At 44.8% G+C, this 19,109-nt stretch overlaps 1 protein-coding gene across 1 annotated transcript; it reads right to left on the reverse strand.

The window, feature by feature from the left end:
• Positions 1-485: 485 nt before the first annotated feature.
• PNOC (prepronociceptin) lies at positions 486-13,710 on the reverse strand. Its single transcript, XM_058549801.1, has 3 exons — positions 13,585-13,710; positions 3,378-3,768; positions 486-571 (listed from the first exon to the last, which is right to left on the reverse strand). The coding sequence occupies exons 1-3, from the start codon at positions 13,708-13,710 to the stop codon at positions 486-488; spliced, it is 603 nt and encodes a 200-aa protein (XP_058405784.1).
• Positions 13,711-19,109: the final 5,399 nt, after the last annotated feature.

The raw sequence follows: 19,109 nt of genomic DNA on the forward strand, positions 1-19,109 counted from the left end.
GCATCAACTCCCCCCACTTGGATCTGTGGACACAGTGTAGATGGGGTGTTGCCTTGTCATACTTTATATAAAGCAGAGCCACGCGCGTTTTGCCTCTGCCTTGAGGGAGGCAGCTCTGATGGTGTGTTTGGAGTCTGTGCTTCTCAGTTACTTCACAATTTATTAACCATTTGCTCAGTAGAAGTTTAATGGAGAAATATCTGTTTAAAACAATCAGTCAAAAAGAACAGCTCTTTTACAAACAAGTTATGGCAGTGACAAGTCAAAGCCCCAGGCTTGATGTCCTGTTCCTTTAACCCACCCCTAGAAGAGGGAAGAGGCAGGTGAGAAGGAAAGGTGGGGCCGTTTAAATGTTAGCTGGAGGAATTACAAAAATACACTCTGATGTAGCAACAGGGGTGTCGTGAAACATGCCATGGGGGGGAAGACAACCAGACGAGAAGGTTCTGCGCCCTGGGAGAGGAGACCTGGAGGCAAAGCCTGCCTCAGTGCCTTGGGGAAGAGGGAATCCTGGTCCCCAGCCGGCAGGTCTGGGGCTGGAGACATGCTGTTTTGGGGATGACCCGGACACCTGAGGAGAGAGAAATGATTAAAATGGCAAACCTGATAGTTTTCCTGACCCTTCAGTCCTGTTGGCCCTAGTGACTGAGTGATGGAAAGGAGGCAAAGAAAAGCTACCAACCAAATAAATAGCCCTGAAGCAGCAAGAAGGGTTCCCTGACTCCTCTACACACCTGCTCTTCCTGGCGGTGAGTCCATTGGCAAGAGTAGGAGGGTAAAGGGGGTGGTCTGTGGGCTGGGCCTTGAAAGGCATAGGATAGGTCCCCTGCCCAGAAATAGTTCTCTTGTCCCAGGTGTTTGGAACCCACACGCGGTAATTAATTTCTTGAGGCTAACCAGCGTCCTCATATTGCAAGTGCTCTTTAAGCCTGATGTCACTAATTCCTCACCATGGATCTGCTCACTTCCCACCGTCCAGAAGGGTCAGGCCCTGGGGCAGCATAATAGAGGACAGCAGTGTAGGGACAAAAGGTACAGAGACCAGTGTGCCCTTTTCACAGTTCAGTCTAGGAATAGTCCTGCCCCACAACGTCCCTCCTTCCCAAGACACGTTACACTTCCTGAATAGGGTTTTTTATCCCATTCCAGTGGTAGTAGCCCTGTTTCCTCCACCCTGCTAAGTATACATTGATATTGGCTGTCTCAGAAATCCACATCAGCTCTGGCAACAGGAGTCCCCCAGGATGGAGAAATCTCAAACAAGTGTAGGGCTGGTAGGGGCTTGTATAGGTCAGTAAAAACAAGATTTAAGCCGCCTGTTAGGGACTCATAAATTCATATCCGTATGTGGAGAGAAGAAATAGAGATAGTTGCAGAAGAAAGGAGGGCAATCAATAATATCCAAATGAGCTGGTTAATGTTTGCAGCGTTTCCATCAAGAACTTCCCGTCTTGAGGAAAGGAGCAGACAGAAACTAGTTACCAGTTTTGTTTCAGTGTGTTTCAGTTGGAAGCTTAATAGAAAATTAGAAAAACCAATTGCCTGAATAGGGGCTGAAAACGTTTTTTTAAAAAATAAATTGATTGCTGCTAATGTGACTGATTTTAAACTATCTTGAGGTAAAGAAAATGGTTGCGGTTCAGAATTAGACATGAGCTTCAATGTTCCTGAAGAGCCACTTCAAGCAGAATGTCTTTAAGATTCGAAAGAATTCAATCCCGTGTTAGTTCTGAAAGATTTACTTTTGGGTGCTGTGCAGATATGGCTTAGGAGGAAATAGAATGCTTGTTAAGGATCCAAGAGCATGACTTCAAAAACAGTGCAGGTTAATTCAGGGCCTTCGTAGATTAGTCATTCTGCTAAAATAAGAACGGCTGCCTTCTCCTCACAGCTTAATACATATGTCCGTATTTGGCAGTGGGGCTTTTGCAAACAAGCTGACCTACCTGCAAAGAGCTACATGGGCCTCCTCCATGCTGCAGTGTGGGTGCCAAAGATTAACACATGTGTTAATATACTTTGAAGGAAGATTATTAATCATCTGACTACCTTTGACATATGGGAAACAAAATAAAACAGCACATGCAGACTTTTTTCTCTTATGCCTCTGAGTCAGGGAAAAGCCCCACTTGGGTAATGTTTTGGGAATGTTTTTGACCAACTGATTAGTTCTTTCTGTTAGAGCAAGTTTCTGGACTGTTTAAGGAGAGGTATGAGACTCTGCAGATAATCATATTCCCATATATGAATTAAGGCACATATGCTCGATGGTTGGGATTTTCTTAGATTTTTAGAACATTCCACTGTACTAGTTCCCTGTGCCCCTCAAAGTTACGTATAGGTTGGTGGGCTGAGGAAAGTTGAGTTTGTAATGACTGGGGATTAAGTTAGGGTCTTGGAGGTTTACTATCTGAAATGTATTATAGGTATATGAATAAGCATGCCCGTGAGAGTAAGAACAGACCAGAAAGGACAGAGGAATAGGGCAAGCAAGCAAACAAACAAAAACAAAACAAAAATGCCACCTGGAAAGAAGCAAAAAGTGAGGAAGGATGATAATCCCTTAGTCCCTATTCTAAAAGCTACTAGGTCAGTTGGGCTAAATTCTCAAAGCCTTGCTCAGTGATGATGCCATCGACCAAAAGGAATCAGTCCATCTCTGGCAAGGTGGTAGGATGGACAAATGACGAGGGAAAGAAAGATAAGCAGAAAGTGTGACTCCTGGTCCTAATAAGAACTTCTTGACTGGAGGAGAGTGGGAAAGTTTGGTGGTTTCCATGGACTCCAGTCACCTTGAGATATAGGAGGGAGGGGGGAGGATAGCTAAGCTGTCTTTGAAGGTGAACTAGTAATATCACAGCCACGGAAATCAGACTCTTGGCCAATGGATAAGAGTGGGTCCAGCTGTTGGTTCTTAGAGATAGTCTCTGGGGAAAGGTGAGCTGAATGGTTGCTATGGCAACCAGATAGGATGATTGGTCCACTTAACTGTCCCCATAGTAACTAAGCTCCTGGAGAGCTATAAAGGAATTAGTTATCTTAACATACTACTATTATCCCCATAGTAACCAATCTCTAAATGGCGGTGGTCAGCCTCAAGGAGCAATCCTAGGAAAATCTTTGCTCCCTAGAGAAAGGGTGGGCATGAAGCAGGGAGGTGAATTTACACCCCAGGCCTCCCAGGGGCTGAACACCTTGAGGTGGTGTGGGATATATGTATATGTTTGGGGGCTAATGTGCTTCCAGGCCCGGGAGGAAGGCTAAGACAGTGGGTATAAGAGGTTTCTTCTTGCCCCCAGCTCATTTGTGCCCAACTCACTCATGGGTTGAAGTTGACGGTGCAGCTGGGAGGGGCTCCCCTTCCGGCTACGCATTACCATTCTGGTGCAGGGTGCGCCGGCGCTGGCTGGACTGCATACTCAGGACCAGGTACTGCCTCATAAATTCACTGAACCGCTTCTGGTTGGCCAACTTCCGGGCCGACTTCCGGGCCCCAGTGAAGCCCCCGAACCTCTTCTGTAGCTGCTTCTGCTCCATCTCTCCAGCCTCATGCATGCCAGGCTCTGTCCCTTTCTGCACTTGGAACAGGCTCCTGATACGGGGCATTCGCTTCAGATGTATCTCGGAGGCTCTTGGCTGGTAAAGAGCAGCCGCCACATGCTCTGAGTCAGCAGAGCTGAGTTGCCTGGATCCCCTGCCCATGACGTTGGTGCATGGAGTCCAGAAAGGGCTGGCCAAAACCTTCGCTTCACACTTGAGGATGCACACCTGCAAAGACAGAGGTGGGAGGAAGGAGAAGGACCAGCGACGTCTATGAGTCCAAGGCAATGAGAAGATCAAGTTCCTCTATCATCTATATCTGTACCAATGCAAGTGCTTCTGAAGCATCTCTTCATCAAGTACCATGCAGCAGTTTTACAGGTAGTTCCTTAGGTTCATAGAATTTCAGAGTTGGAAAGAAACAGAAAAATCTGGCCCAGCTCCGTCATTTCACAAATGAAGAAACCCAGGGTTTCTTCAGAGAGGTGAGGTTAAACCTACCCCAGGTGACATAGCAAGTTAATGCAGAATGAGTGCACCAAAACTGCATCCAGTTATAGCCTTTTTGGAGCCAAGCACAGCTCATGATGGTCACCCATAAGGATGGATTTTATTTTGTTCTTTTATCAGGCTTGGGGGAGGTCAGATTCATTTAAGAAATTGGGGATGTCAAAGCATGTAGTTAAATTTGCATGGTTGTTTTAAGGTCACCAGGTAAAGATCAACCTTGGTGTTGTTAGTTTTTCACCCCCATACACTATTCATCATTATGAATTTATAGAAAATGAGGGTCAAGACCCTTTGGGATGTAGGCAGGTTGGGCAATCTGGTTCCAGGTGGGGAAGAGGGACCATCAGATGCAATCCAGTAGACCACCAGGCCCCTGGGAACTTCTGATACTGCTCTGCGTCTCTGGGTGTCTCCTACTTCTCGTCTAGACCACCAGCCTGAACATGATATTTCCCCACCCACTCCTGACTGGTCCTGACCTTGGCCCCAGCCTCCCACATTCTTGTCTCTGGGTCTCCTGGAAGCCTCTGACTCCACTTTTTCTTCCTGTTTGCTATTTTGGCTTCACCCCAAATGCTTCTCTCTGTGTTTCTGACCTCAGCCGGATGAAAATCCCATTTCAACCTGACCTTGTCATCATGGTCGGCAGAAAGCTGCAGAGTGTTTTATCAAACCTTGGAACTCTTGCCTGGCTTGCAGGGCACCAAGAGTTGCTGCTATGTGTCTGGAAAGGTGTGGGACATCAGAAGACTGGTGTGTGTGCCCCATAGCCCCTATCTGGGGTTCAAAAGCACTCACCCAGGTGTTCAGGGTGGCACAGATGCCTCTATGGGCAAGGTTTCCAACCTGATCTCTAACCAAAGAGTGAGATGTGCAGGTAGCTTAAATCAGACCTCACAGGCTGTTCCAACAAACCCTAAAAAATGTCTCCCTCAATCCTACTTCTCCTGTAAGCGTTTGCCACCCCCAACCCTGACCCCCTTTTGTCACTGCCAAGCTTCTCCAAGATGTGGTGTAAACTTAGGCCTCTGTCTCAACATGTTCCACTTTCTCCTCAACTCCTTGAAATCTACTTCCCACCCTCATCCACTCCACTAACTTTGCCTTCTTGAGGACAACCAGTGACTTCCCAGTAACCAGATCTAATGGTCTTGCCCGCATTCTCCTTGACCCTGCAGCGTTTGGCAACGTGGACAACACTCTCCCGAAAGTTGTCTTTCTGATATTGCACTCACCTCTCAGACTGTTTGTGCTCCTTCCTCCTGTGTTCCTGAGATTCTGTCTTTAAACTTCTTCTCATCTCTCCTTACAGTCAGCCCCTTGGTGCCTTTGTTCATTTCTGTGATTTTGGTCATCACTTTTTTCAAGGCATCCCAGGTCTATATGCCCAGCACCTGATATCTCCTGAACTTCAGACTCTGGTCTCTGTCTGGAATCTCCATCAAAATGTCTGACCAGCACTTTAAGTGAAATTTGTTAAGAATGAAGTCCACCTTCCTTTTGGGGGCAGAGGCTGCCAATTGCCCATTCCATACTCCTCTCCCCTCTTCCTTACTAACAGAACACTTGTTTTCTTCCTGAAGGCCACATGTATGTTTCAGAACCTCCTTTGTACCCAGAGGTGGCCAAACACATATAAATGGGAGTGACCAGGTGGGACTCCCAGGAAACTAGGGGGCTGACTTAGCTGGGAAGAACATCCTTTTTCCTTCTTCTTCCCCTTCCTCCAGCCTCCTGCTTAGAATGTGGCTGGTGCTCAATTGGCCATCCTGAAACCATGAGGTGACTCAGAGGGTGGAAGCCATACGAGGATGGCAGCCGTTTACAGGTGAAGCAGAAAGAGAAGGAGTCTGGGACATTGGTGATGGGGTGGAGCTGCTATTCCAGCCCTGCACTGCCCACCTTCCAACTTTTTTTATGAGGAATCAAATCTGTCGTATTTAAGCCGCTGTTACTTTAGGTTTCTGTTACTAGTGAATTTAATTCTTATCTGATATACTTTCCCCACCCCAAGTCTGCCCTTCTGCTCAGTCTCTCTGTGTCTGTCTCTGAATGGCACCTTATTCCCCAGTTGACTCTGGTTTAGAATATCTGGGCGAATCTTCAATGTCTCCCTTCTCCCGACCCCCATTCCGCCATCCAATCAGTATGTAAGTCTGCCCCCTCCTTTCCATCCCTCTGCCTAAGTACCTCTTAGGGTGCAGTGGCTTCCCAACTGATCTCCCAGTCTCTGATCTTTGCTGCACTAATCCACTTTATACCCCTGGCAGAATAGTTTTCCTGAAGAATAGATCTAATCACATCATTACTTGCCTACAACTGTCCAATATTTTGTCTTTGTCCATAAAACAACTCCAGACTCCTCAGTGGAGCATTCAAGTCCCTCCAACATCCAGTCTTAGCCCATCTTTCAGTCTTATTTCTGATTCCTCCTCACCACTGCCCCTACTCCCGGCCCCACCATGCCTTTTCTCACTCTATTCCTTCTGATGGAATGACCTCCTTCTGTCCATCCTTTGGGGCCAGCCAAGCTCCAGAGCCATTCCTCTATGACACCTGCTTCTAGCTTCCTGGCCAGAATTGCTCTCTCCTGCCTCTGTGATGCCACAGAGCTTTGTATTGCTCTTATGGAAATTTATATGGTTAATATAATTGTAATACCTCACAAGGCAGAATATGACAAGTTAGGGACCACATCTTACTCATGCTAAGATCCTTTATAGGAATATTCTCCATCCAGTAAATAGTAGGGTTTCAATAGAGGTTCGTTGACCAGAGCTGAATTAATCAAGAAGTTATGTTATGCTTAGATAGGAGTGAAAAAGGCAATTTTTTTAAAAACACAAAGGATGAGAAAGAGAATCACCGGAAGAACAGGAGTTTCAGCTCGTTGCAACCGAAACTTGAATTCCTCCCGCACTTGGTATAGGCTTCTGATGTAGTACTTGTCACCCTGTGCAACTCTCTGTTTACCTGATTACTTGTCCGTCCCATCAGACCAGAGTTTCTAACCTTTTGTGGGTCATCAACTGTTTTGAGAATCTAAAGAAAGCTATGGACTCACCCTTTCACCAAGTAAATGCACACTCATGTCAAATTTGCATACAATTTTAGAGGGTTCATAGATCTTCTAAACCCTTTCCATGGACAGGCATCCGTGGACTCCAGGCTAAGGACCTCCTTACTTGGCTGTAAGCTGTGCTGTAGGGAGAGTCTGTATGTATTCCAGGCATCTGATACCTGGAATACCAAGTGGAGCCCCTAGTGAGGATGAGAAATGGAGAGAATCAGCAGGAAAAAGAACAGGATCTGTAGCTGAAGTCACCCAATGGCCACACTGGGAATCGGCCCCAACTCTTGCGCATCAGCAAAGCATTGCATAGAATGCTAGTGCTAGGAGGGACCTTAGGAAACACCTGGTCCAATGGGTCCTATACCTGGGTGTGAAACCAGATCACCTGCAGGACTTTAAAAAACACAGAATTTCAAAACCTGGTTAAATCTGTGAGGAATAGAACCAGGGTTTAAAACTTATTTTTACAAAGCTCAGGTAATTCTGAAATTTGCCTAGGTTTGGAAACCACTGATGTAGTCCATGTCTGTATGTTACAATGAGGTTCAGTAGCATGTCCAAAACTACACTATTAGATAACAGTATCACCTGAATAAGAACTCAAAGGTCTCAAGTCCAACCCAGGGCATCTCCTACTCAATGACCTCTATGTGCTTGCAATATGAATTGATAGAAATTTATGGGAGAATAAGGATCCTACGAGACAAAAGGTCCTGATGGGAAAATTGCTTATTTTCCGCTGGACCAGAGAAGAGAAAGAGACAGTATCCACTGGGAGTGCCACTCGCCTTCACTGGTAAGGTTTCCAAGCAGCACCCTTGGCCAAACCCACCTGCTAGCCAGAGGTGGTGATTTTGGCACCTACTGATACTCAAGCTGTGGTTTTCTGAGCAAGTCTTTTCCATTTAGATTTCCTCAGAGATGCTGGCAGAAGTAACCTAACACATCGTCAGTGCCAACTCAGCAGAGAAACATAGAGAAACCACTTTTTCACACCCACAACATCACTGGGCTGAAAGAATGATGGGCAACTTCCGTAGATGAAGAGGGTGGACTTTTGAACAATGGTAGCTGCAAACTTGAGCGTTCTTTAAGAATCACTGCTGAAGTTTGTTAGAATGCAAATTCTTAACCTATACCCCTGGAGAGTCTGAGTCAGCAAGCCAAGGGTGGGGTCCAGGAATTTGCGTTGTTAGCAAGCTCCCCAGGTGATTCTGAGGCTGGACAACACTTTGAGGGATCCTGCTTTGGAACTTGCTCTGAGGAGGAAGAAGCCATCATAGAACATGGTAGTCAGAGACTCCTTAAGAGAAACGGTCACTTGGGTCTGTATTTAGCCTTCTCCTAAATCACTTTGAAGAAAACTGGGTAGAACCCATTTGTAGTATGTTCTTTTAGATAATAATCCTATTGGGTTATTACTCTACAGCAGCAGGTCTCAACTGGGGGCAATTTTGCCCCCTAGGGGACATTCGGCAATGTCTGGAGACATTTTTGGTTGTCACATGGTTGGGCATGGGGGATGCTACTGCAATCTAGTGAGTAGAGGCCAGGGATGTTGGTAAACACCGTGCAATGAACAGGCTAGCCCACATAACAATTATGCAGCCAAAAGTGTCCATAGTCATGAGTCTGAGAAACCCTACTCTATAGAGTCAAGGGGAAAGCAAGAAAGCAGGGAAAGCCAGTAAGAAGTGTAGAATTTTGGAAGTGAAATGGACCTATGAGCACAGTTGGTCCAATCCTTGCAGAATAGGATCCCCTAAATGCTTGTTGAGTTGTTCTGCTCCGTCAATTTATAGGAACAGGTGGAAGTTGTTAAACCTAGAGGCTATTAGATCTTCTGTGAGCCCCTGGGTTTCTAAGCCCAGATGGTAATTAGATTGTGTGTCAATCTGAGAAAATGTAATTCTGTGATCAAACCAGATGCATAGCCCGTGCTGAGACTCGACATACTGTCAGATGAATTAGGTACTAACAAAATCATCTCAACTCGATTTAGGAGAAAGTTTTGGGCAAATATGAGGAATCCAAATTCACAAGAGCGTTTGTAGCACCAGATGGGCATATGAGCTTAATGCCTAACCCTCTGGTCTGAGGGACCCACCAGCCTCTTTCCAGAGATGGGTTAATGGTCTGTTAAGTGAGCTGAACACATTTTCACAGCCCACACTGACGACGTTGCTATATTAAGCCAGAGTGCGGATGAGCATCTGGAAGTCTCAGATTGGTGCCAAATTGATCTGTAAAGCTGGGCTTGTGGGGAAACTGAGCAAAGGGCCATTTGGATGTCTGGGATCAAAGATTAGGGAAACAGGCACATGAGTCCTTTGGAAGGAAAAGAAGAAGCTTGTTGAGATTTTCAAGTTTCTGCTACTAAAGAATGAAACCACTTCTGACCAAGAGACATTTGGGAGCTGTGTGCTTTAGGAGGTTCTGCCAGAATATCTGAGGGCTAGCACTAATAGGCCAGCAGATGAATAGTGCAAAAGGAAAATATGTAAGGGACTCCCACTGCAAATCAACTGAGTTTTTGTGTAATGACGATAGAAAGCATGACCAGAAGGTAGTTCTTTTGCTATTAATAGAGTTTTTAGAAGTTTTAAATAAATTTCCCCAGATCTTTCTTGGGGGGTTACCTTCTTTGTCCCTAAAACAACTTGGTGAATCCAGTTTTTTCTACTTAAGCTGGTGGGGCAAATACCATTCACATTTAGTTGAAAGCCCAGGACATTGCAATGGGTTGGGGTGTGTGAGTCATTTACTGACCAAAATTATAGTCTAACAAAAAGCTAGTTATACTTGTACCATCGACCTGGAGTGAGAAATAAAGAAATTCTTGATGAAGCCAAGGGTCCAGAGGGTCCTGGGAATAGCTCAGGATTACATAATTTGGTGGAGGGATTGGGAAGGTGACCTTTGCTGAAATATCTGATTCCCCTGCCGTCATTCATAGAGTGCACATACTCAAGGGTTGCAAGACTCAGAAATGAGATGCGGTTGCCTACATTTTAGGCCTTTCATAAAACTTCTAAAAATAGGTTAAAAGTGAATACAAACTAGAAACCAAACAACCAGGTAGCCAGGTCCTCTGGGGGTCAGCAGGCACTGTGGAGGGTTTATTCCTCACCGTGAGGCTATAACTGGCCATTTTCTAACTTGTTTCAAAGAAGTAACTCATAGTGTTGCCTGGACCCCAGAGATTTAAGATGCTCCGGAGAAATGGAAACATGCTGCAAATTCTTTACTGACTTCGAAAGACACGAATGTAAAAACCCTACAGCGTCTGCCGTGGATGTACATACCTATTATAAGGAAACTACAGGTCTTGCAATTTTACAATTTCCACGGGACATGTTTACTGAGTACTGCCCTGTGCCACACACGGTGCTACATGAACCAGCAGAAAAAGAATCTCGCCCCTTGTGGTGAGAGATGGACTCACAAATGCAAGTACTGTCAGAGCACCAAGAATGGAGGGGCTGGCTCTACTGGGGCAGGTAGAGAATCAGCAAAGTGTTCTCGTAAGAGGTGACACTTAATCTGGGTTTTGAGGCATGAGTAGGATTTATTGGCCGAGGGAAGAGGGAGAGGCATGCACAAGATGGCAGGGCTGGTTCCTGGAGCAGAGGGAAGGCCAGGAAGGGAAGGCGGGATTTCCTGGGAAGTGTGGAAAGTGGCTTGAGCCTAGCAGAGAGGAAGGGAGGAGTGGACTTTTGGGAGTTCCGTGCTGCCTGGGGAGGGCCTGGGATACTGGTATGGCATCTCAGAGGGAGAGAGTACATGGAGGTTAGAAGCAGGGAATCTTGGTGATCACTTATGTTTAGAGGGTGGGAGGAGGAACAGGAGCCCAGCAGGAGGCAGAAAAAGAAGAGTCAGAATGGGAGAGAGAGCCAGGCAAGTTCACCAAGAGAGGGGCGAGAGGAGGAAGCCTGCAAATTGGCCCCTGGATTCGGTGGTTAAGAGTTGCTGGTGACTTCCAAGAGAGCAACGAGGGGGTCAAAGTCACAATCTTTCAAACATGACAATGAAAGGAAGGAAAGAGCAAGTGGGAGAGGGCAAAAAAGGAGAAGGCTCAGCAGGAAAATCAATGGTACAAGGGAAGGAGGAGGAAGAAGGGGCAGGAGCGCAGACGGGAGGCAGGTGGGGAGAATGAAGACAGACCCTGAGATGGCGGTAAGGAGACTGGACAGAATTTGTACTTGTTGGCCTCCATCTTCACAGTACAAGGCAACCCAAGGTCATGATGTCCAAGAAGTTGGGAAGGCCACTAGTGCTTCACAATCAGGGGTAATTGTTTCAAAGAGATCACATAAATCCATGAATGATTTACTTTGTAAAAATACATTAGAGCAGACTCAGGGTTATCCTTACAGTTAAGTTCTTAATGCTTTTTTATTGTAAAATACAAGTAACATCAAATTTACCATTTTAACCATTTTTAAGTGTACAGTTCAGTGGTTTAAGTACATTCACATTGTCGCACAACCATCACCACCATCCATCTCTGGGCTTTTCTATCTTCCCGAACTGAAACTCTCATTAAACAATAACTCCCCATTTCCCCCAACCCCCAGCCCTTGGCAACCACCATTCTACTTTCTGTCTATGAATTTGACTACTCTAGGAATCTCGTATAAGTGGAATCATACAATATTTGTCCTTCTGTGACTGGCTTATTTCACTTAGCATAATGTCTTCAAGGTTCATCCATCTTGTTACACATGTCAGAATTTCCTTCCTTTTTAAGGCTGAATAATATTCCACTGTATATACATACCACAGTTTATTTATTCATTCATTATTGATGGACACTTGGGTTGTTTCCACCTTTTGGAAATTGTGAATAATGCTGCTATGGACATGAGTGTACAAATATCTGGTTCAGTCCTAATGCTTTTTTGAATGGGAGATAAAGAGTTACAGTTAAAGCTAGTGATTCAGGAATTGTACGTAACCTTCAGTCTTCTCTAGGCTGCAACCTGAGAACCTTAACAGTGTGGTGATGGTGATATTTTTGCTTAATCAGCTCCTTCACTGGTTTACATGTAAACTAGTTGTCTGCTCTGTTTACTAAGGCCAAGGAAAGTGTTTTTTTTGGATGAACTTTTAAACTTCTTTGGGCTGCACAGAAAAGGCGTGAGGGCCTTCTGTACTTTAGCCAAACTCAGCTTTTCTCAGTTCCTTAAACGCTGCTCCTCTCCCTCCTGTAGGCATTTGCACATGTGCTCCCCCTCCATGCCTCTCTCCACTGCCTGGGGCACCGGGGGCATGCCTCTTCACTCCCACTCATCTTTAGGTCTCCTTAGGGACTTCAGTTCCTCCAAAAGCCCCCTCTGCCCCTCTAGACTAGGTTGGGATCCACTACCTGTGCTTCCCCAGCACCCAGTAATTACTCTCTTGCAGAGGGATTGTGGGTTCCTCTCTCCCACTAGTTGCAAACTCCATCCATCTGCTCATCTTTGGATCCCTGGCCTAGCCCAGTGCTCAGCACATAGAAGATGCTTGGAAGAACCACTATGGATGAATGAGAGGGACAGATACACTTTGGATGGGTTATCTGGGGATGCTCTTCATGATGTGGCAGTCATTACTGTGCAGAAAACAGGCTGGAAGACCACAGAGCCAGCGCAGAAAGAGCTTGGTGTTTGGGTCTGTCAGGGCTGTGTCTGCTCATCGTTAGCACATTAGCCCAACGTGAATACTTGGTTTCTATATTTGTACACTTGCCTTAAGGAACAGTAGTTGCTTTTGGTTGTTTTTAAAGGTTGAGGAGTTTGAAACATGGCATCTTTTGAAAGAAGGTTATTGGACTATAAAGAAAAAATAATTGTTGGATTTGATAGGCGAAGAATAACTACTTAGACTGAAATGAAAGCAGTTGAGAAAGCAGCTTATTTACTGAAAAGAAATTTGATGTTGGATTTGCACCTCAAATTCAAAATTTGAAATATAAGAAGGCATTTAGGTATTTATTGCAGAATTATCTATAATATCAAAAATGGAGGGCAATGTACATACTCAATGGGAGGGGTGTGGTTAAACAAATTATACTGTATTCATAGAAAGAAATTACTTAAAATAATGTTTAATAACACAGGAGAATTATCCTAATATAATATAGCAAGTGAAAAAACTAGGATTCTTTCTCTGGTGAGATTAAAAGTGATTTTAATTTTCTTTTTTTATACTTCTGTGAATTTGCCAAATTCTCTGAAAGGAGTATGCATTATTTTAATAGTGGGAACAAAATGGCAGCATGGGCAGGTCTTTATTTGCATGTGGCAAAGTGGAAAGATGACAGGGTTTGCATTCAGAGGATGCTCAAGTCCACATCTGTTTCCTACCGATCAGGTGACACCAGGTGAATCACGTGACCTCTAGGCGAGGCCTTAGTTTCTCATCCTGGATCTGCTCTGGGGGAGAGAGGGAGGAGAAGACAGGGACGTTCCTGGACCTACCTCAAAATTGAAGCTGTCAAGAGCTGGGTGGAGCTTCTCTCTGCAGGTCAGGCAGTCCTTCTGACAGCTGCTGGACACGCTGGAAAAGAGGCTGAGCAGCAGAAGGTCACAAAGCAGGATTTTCATGGTGCAGGAGCTGGGATCCAGTTGCTAAAACACAAGTGAGGGTGGGTGGCAATTAGAACAGCCATTCTGTGGGGGCCAGTAGGGGCTGGAGACTCTCACACAGGTGATGCAAGAAAGATACTCTTTGGAGGGGACAGCGCCAGGGCCTGAGGTTTACCTCCCAGGAGGAAGTGGATTGTCAAGAGCACAGGTGGCCCGCTCCTGTCAGCCAGGACTAACGTTCATGCAGGAGCTGGTGTCTGGGCTCCTGGGGAGAGCATCTCCGTGATTGCTGCCACCCAGCTGCCCTCAATGTGCCTGAGCACTTCCAGGGAGCTAAAAGCCTCACTTTGCAGCTTACCAGTGTGTGACAACCTCTCCAAGCCTGAATTCTCCTAGCTATAAAAGGGGAATAGTGGTCCCTGCCTTGTCACAGGGCTGTTGCAAAGATGAGATGAGATCTGCAAGGGAAGTTTTGCAAGAGTGAGATGTGTCAAATGAGTGATTTATGAGTGACTCGTGTACCTCATGTCATCCTGCCCAGCCCTGGCCAGGAATGCCCCATGTCTCAGAATCTGCTCTTCCAGGAAGCTTCTGCCAGGTTCCTTGTCCATTTCCCCGCTAGACATGATCCCGCTTCCTGAGCACAGGGCCAATGCTATGTTCACCTTGCTATTCTGTGAAAAACAGGACCAGGCATGTGGAGTTATTTATTGAAAAATGAACACAGATACTATTCTAAGATGATAGCTCCAATGATTATTAGTTATATCAGTAGTTTCTATTCTTTATGTAGGATTGCCTGAAAGATGTGCAGTTTTTCCTGTTCCTCTTTAAACTGATCCTGTGATCAAGCCTCCTGAATCAGAAAGCTATTTCCTTGGACTGCATCATTTAGGGTCCCTGTAGAACCATCTTTACTGAGAGGATTAAGTGGAAAGGGGAACAAGTGAACTTTCTAGAAATGTTGTGAATGTTCTTGTTTGACCTTTAGGTCACGGGGGTGTATACATTTGCCAAAAACCATTGAATTGTACATATAAATTCTGTGCATTTCACTGTATGTAAATTTTACCGTAATAAAGAGTTCAGTGTAGGAAAACAAAAATAATTGCCTTTTCACCAGACTATACTGAAAAAATGTAGAAGCCTTGCTATTTAAATGCAGTCTGCGACCAGCAGCATCAGCATCACCTGGGATCTTGCTAGAAATGCAGACTTTCAGGCCCTACCCCAGAACCACTGATTCTAGATCTGCGCTTTTTGCAGGTTCCTCAGGTGATTCGTACACACGCTCAAGTTTGAGAAGCACTGGTAGAAGATGGATGTGAAAGGGAGCAAGGCAGTAGGAGAAGGAAGGGGATGCTGCAGTTGAAGTCACCCGATGGCCATGTTGAGAAACTACCCCAGCTCTTTTTGTGCATCATCCAAGCATTTCATACCAAGAGGGTGTTGACTAAGAGATGCTCAATCAATATTTGTTAAGTCAATGAGGCAACATTTGAGATGGGTTTTGAATGATGATTGAGAGTTTGCCAAGAGAATAAAGAAAGGGGCGTCTGAGAGACCCAGGAAGCAGTCTTTTCAAAGGCACAGAAGAGTCAGGACCAGAGCCTGTGAGGGGATAGGGAGCAGGCTGTTGTGCTGGGGCCACCTGCCCACACTCCCTGAGGGAAGCACCCTGCCGAAAGAGAGGCTCAGTCCAGAGGAACAGGGTCTGGTTTCCATCCTAAAGGGTTTGAGCTTTACCCTACAGGTGATAGGATGTCCTGGGCTAATGAACACAAGTATCTATGCAAATGAGTATATCTCCAATGCAGTTTTTCTTCTCTATCTTGAGGGCCAGTACCTTAGTTGAGATTTACTGCCTTGGTTACTGTGATAGCCTCCTAATTAGTCTGCCTAATGGTCTGGCCTCCCACCAAGCCATCTCCAAATTGGATGATGTCACTTCACACTTAAAGTAATTCTATAACCCCCATTGGGACTGCTCCTGCCCACTTCTCTAGTTTCATCTCCAGTCACTCACCCTTGTACCTCCCCTAGTCCTAGTGAATCACATATTGTTCCCAACTCTATTGGGTCCTTTGTGAAATGCCTTCTTGGCACTTGCTGTTCCTTCTGCCCAGAACACGTGTCTCCAACTCATACTTCATATACACCTCAAGACTTAGCCCCTCTGGGAAGCCATCGCCAACCCTGGTCTGAGTTAGAAGAATCTCCTCTGCTTCTGTGGCACCGCAACACAGCACATCATAGTGGGAAGCAAGTGAGCCTCAGAGGCCTGTCTGTCAACCAGGCACAACAGACCTATGTCGCAGAGTTGTTGTGTTTCGCGTTTTCTCATCTGCTCATCACTACAGACTGCCTGGGTTCACATCCCAGGTCTGCAATTCAACATCTCAGTTTCTAATCTATAAAAATGGGGCAATAATGGTGTACCTATCTCATATGACAATTAATGGGTTAGTGTTGGTAAGCAGTTAAAATAGCACCTGGCACAAAACAAGTACTATAGAAAAGCAAGAACCCAGCACGTAGCCTTCATGCTATAGTACTATCATTGTCTCTTGCATGGCACTTACCACACTACACTGTAAGCTTGGACTTATGTGTCCATTTCTCCTGCTGGACTGTGACTTCCTGAAGGGCAGAGATTATATTCTATGGTCCTCTATCTTTCTAGCATCCAGCACAGGGCCAGGCACTTAGGAGATGCTAAAAAATGTTTGATAAATGACAGTGGAGTATCTCAGGAGCCCTCTTCCTTCTCCTTAGCCAGTGTCGACTTGAGGAGTTTCTAGGATCATCTGCCTCATTGGGGGCCCAGGATGCTCACAGCACAGGAGCCACTTCAGGACCTGTGTTACTGACAAAGCATCTCTTAGCTAATTGTTCAGTTTGAGGGGAGAGGCATATGAACTAGTTTTGTTCCAGAGCAAGGCAAGATGCCATCCTAAGCTGGAACCTCATGTTACAAATGGCCGTGAGGCATGGTTGGAATAGTGTTATATGCTGAGTTTGTACAGGTTAAATGGGTATTGGTAGACAAGCTATGGAAGCTCATCACCACTTACGGGTTCTTTTGAAGAGAAAATGTATCTTGAATTCCAAACAGCCATCATATAAGCAAAAGTCTTAAATTGAGGACTACATGAATATGTCTTTTCTTTGAATTGAGAATTCCCTTTACATTTCTTATTCTACTAAATTTCAGTCTTCCTAGTCGGGAGACATTTTTGTAGAATTTGTCCAGAATGGCATGGCTGTACTCTTTATGGCCACATGATGGCAGTGCCTGCATGTCATAGAAGAAAGGGAAGGAGAGGAGAAAAGGGACTGTTTCCTTTCCTTCCTAATACAAAATTGCAATCCATAATGTTTGCATAGGCTGAGGTGATATGTTGTGACAGATGTTAATGAAATGCTCTCTGGCTGAGGTTTTTCATGAACTTCATTAACCGGGGCAACTTGCACATTCGGGAAGTGTTTGGTGGAATGACTGATATTTGTTATCTCAAATTCTGGGTAAATGGGTTTTTAGGGTGAGGTGAAGAAAGAAAATGAGCTCCTGGGGCGTTTGGCACATGTTCCATTTGGTAGCCTTCCTGCATGTCAAGTGTGGGCCTTCTTCGGTTTGGCGCTATGGGAAACTTCGTCAGATCTACCTGACCTTCGCCCGGCCCTCCCTGCTGGTCCGTGGTACACCTCTCTTCTAGTCTCCAACCTCCCTACCCCTCTAGATCCCACCCCTCACTTTTAACAAGTGACCCCACCTATTATTTAAAAACCATCCATACTCAACGCCATTCATTCTCCTTTGCAGTTCAAAGAATCCTTAAAATGGGAATGACAGCACAGTCCTATATCACAGGTGGTTTGTGATATTTAGAGATTAATATAAATGAAAGCTCAAAATAGATGTAATTATCCTTAAGAAGGGACAACATTTTATACTTTTGGGTACTCCTCACAACACCTAGTACAACTGTGTTCTGGGTTAAGTTAGATTTTGAACTTTATTGAAAACTCAATAAAAGTTTTTCATTTTTAAGATGTGTTGACAGCACCTATGTGGTTTTTTTGTAGCTCTGTCTGTAAGTTAATGCCAAGTAAGATGAAAGTGAGTAATTAGTCAATTCATGAGTTATATTTATGATTAATCTTTACACTTTGTACCTGTGTGACTTTGGGTAAGTATTTCACCTCTGAGAGCTTCAGTCTTCTCAACTGCAAAATGGGGGTAACAACAGGTTTTTGTTGTTGTTGTTTATTGTACCATACTGACCATCAGTAAATAAAACTTCCCTGAATATGTTTGAATTTTATGGCTTGTATTTCACTAGGTGAACCAAGTTCAGCTAACACTTCTATAATCTGGACATCTCGTATTGAATAAAGAAACGTTTAATTAACCTTTTATTTTGGTAATGACACCTCATAAATTTAATTGTACCTCACTGTTTATAAAGATAAAATACTACTGTGTTTCAGCCTCAATCTATTTGCATGCAATCTTGCTTCTAAGGGCAGTATAATTAGTCGCTTATCTGTTTGGAGAATTACGTATGAAGCTTTAGCTGAAGCTAAAAGTTAATTGAGTTTTGTCTTATGACCTACGAGAAAGCCTGTAATTTTGGTGCTTTTAGTGGCAAAGGGAAGAGGGGCAGCCTTCCTGCTGGAAGCATATGCATCCCCATCCTTCTCATCAACCACATGTGTAGATTTTGTTCTTTATAGGTTACAAAAGATTTTTATATTCATATACAACCCTATATCTAGGGTTAATATTATCCCCCTTTTTGAGATGAACATAAGCTCATAGAGGTTGAGCAACTTGCCGAGATCATCCAGCTTATAAATACCAGAGACAGGACTCAAACTCAGGTATTTTGACACCAAATCGTGTGTTCTGGGAAACCATAAACTCCATACACTGGTTCTGCTTTAGAAAGGTTGGCAAATTCTGGTGGAATCTCATTGGGAGGGTCTTTATTTGTACTTAATAGTAACTCCATTACTATTATATTTAGAGTACCATGTGCCAGGCACTGTGCTAGCCGCTTTATAAGCATCCATCCTGTGGGGTAAGTGCCATTATCCCCATTTCACAGTTGAGAAGACTGAGGCTTGAAGAGGAGAAATAACCTGGAGTGGCAGAGCTGAGACTCAAAGCCGTCTGATTTCCAGGTTCATGCTCTCAATGACCTCTGTAGTGATCTATCTGTCTTGCGTAGGTGAATTCATTCTAAGGACCTCCTTTTGTCCTGAGCTCTGGGCTCCCCCTCTCCTCTGATGGCAACCTCTTTATTGTTGCCTCTCCCCAGTTCACAGAGGAATTTTTCATTGCCCACCAGCACAGGGGATTGTCTTCCACACACCCCATTTCTTTGACCCATTGCAGACAAGACTCCTACACA

Source organism: Diceros bicornis, chromosome 11 (assembly GCF_020826845.1).
Source record: "Diceros bicornis minor isolate mBicDic1 chromosome 11, mDicBic1.mat.cur, whole genome shotgun sequence".
In the NCBI taxonomy this organism is placed as follows: domain Eukaryota; kingdom Metazoa; phylum Chordata; class Mammalia; order Perissodactyla; family Rhinocerotidae; genus Diceros; species Diceros bicornis.

What these genes read in the sequence shown, in the direction of transcription:
- PNOC (XM_058549801.1), bottom strand. Translation starts at nt 13,710, where the DNA reads ATGAAAATCCTGCTTTGTGACCTTCTGCTGCTCAGCCTCTTTTCCAGC. An exon ending in TTGACAGCTTCAATTTTGAG is followed by an intron (nt 3,769 to 13,584) that starts GTAGGTCCAGGA and finishes CTGTCTTTGCAG; the next exon opens with GTGTGCATCCTCAAGTGTGA. An exon ending in GCGCACCCTGCACCAGAATG is followed by an intron (nt 572 to 3,377) that starts GTAATGCGTAGC and finishes CTCTCTCCTCAG; the next exon opens with GTGTCCGGGTCATCCCCAAA.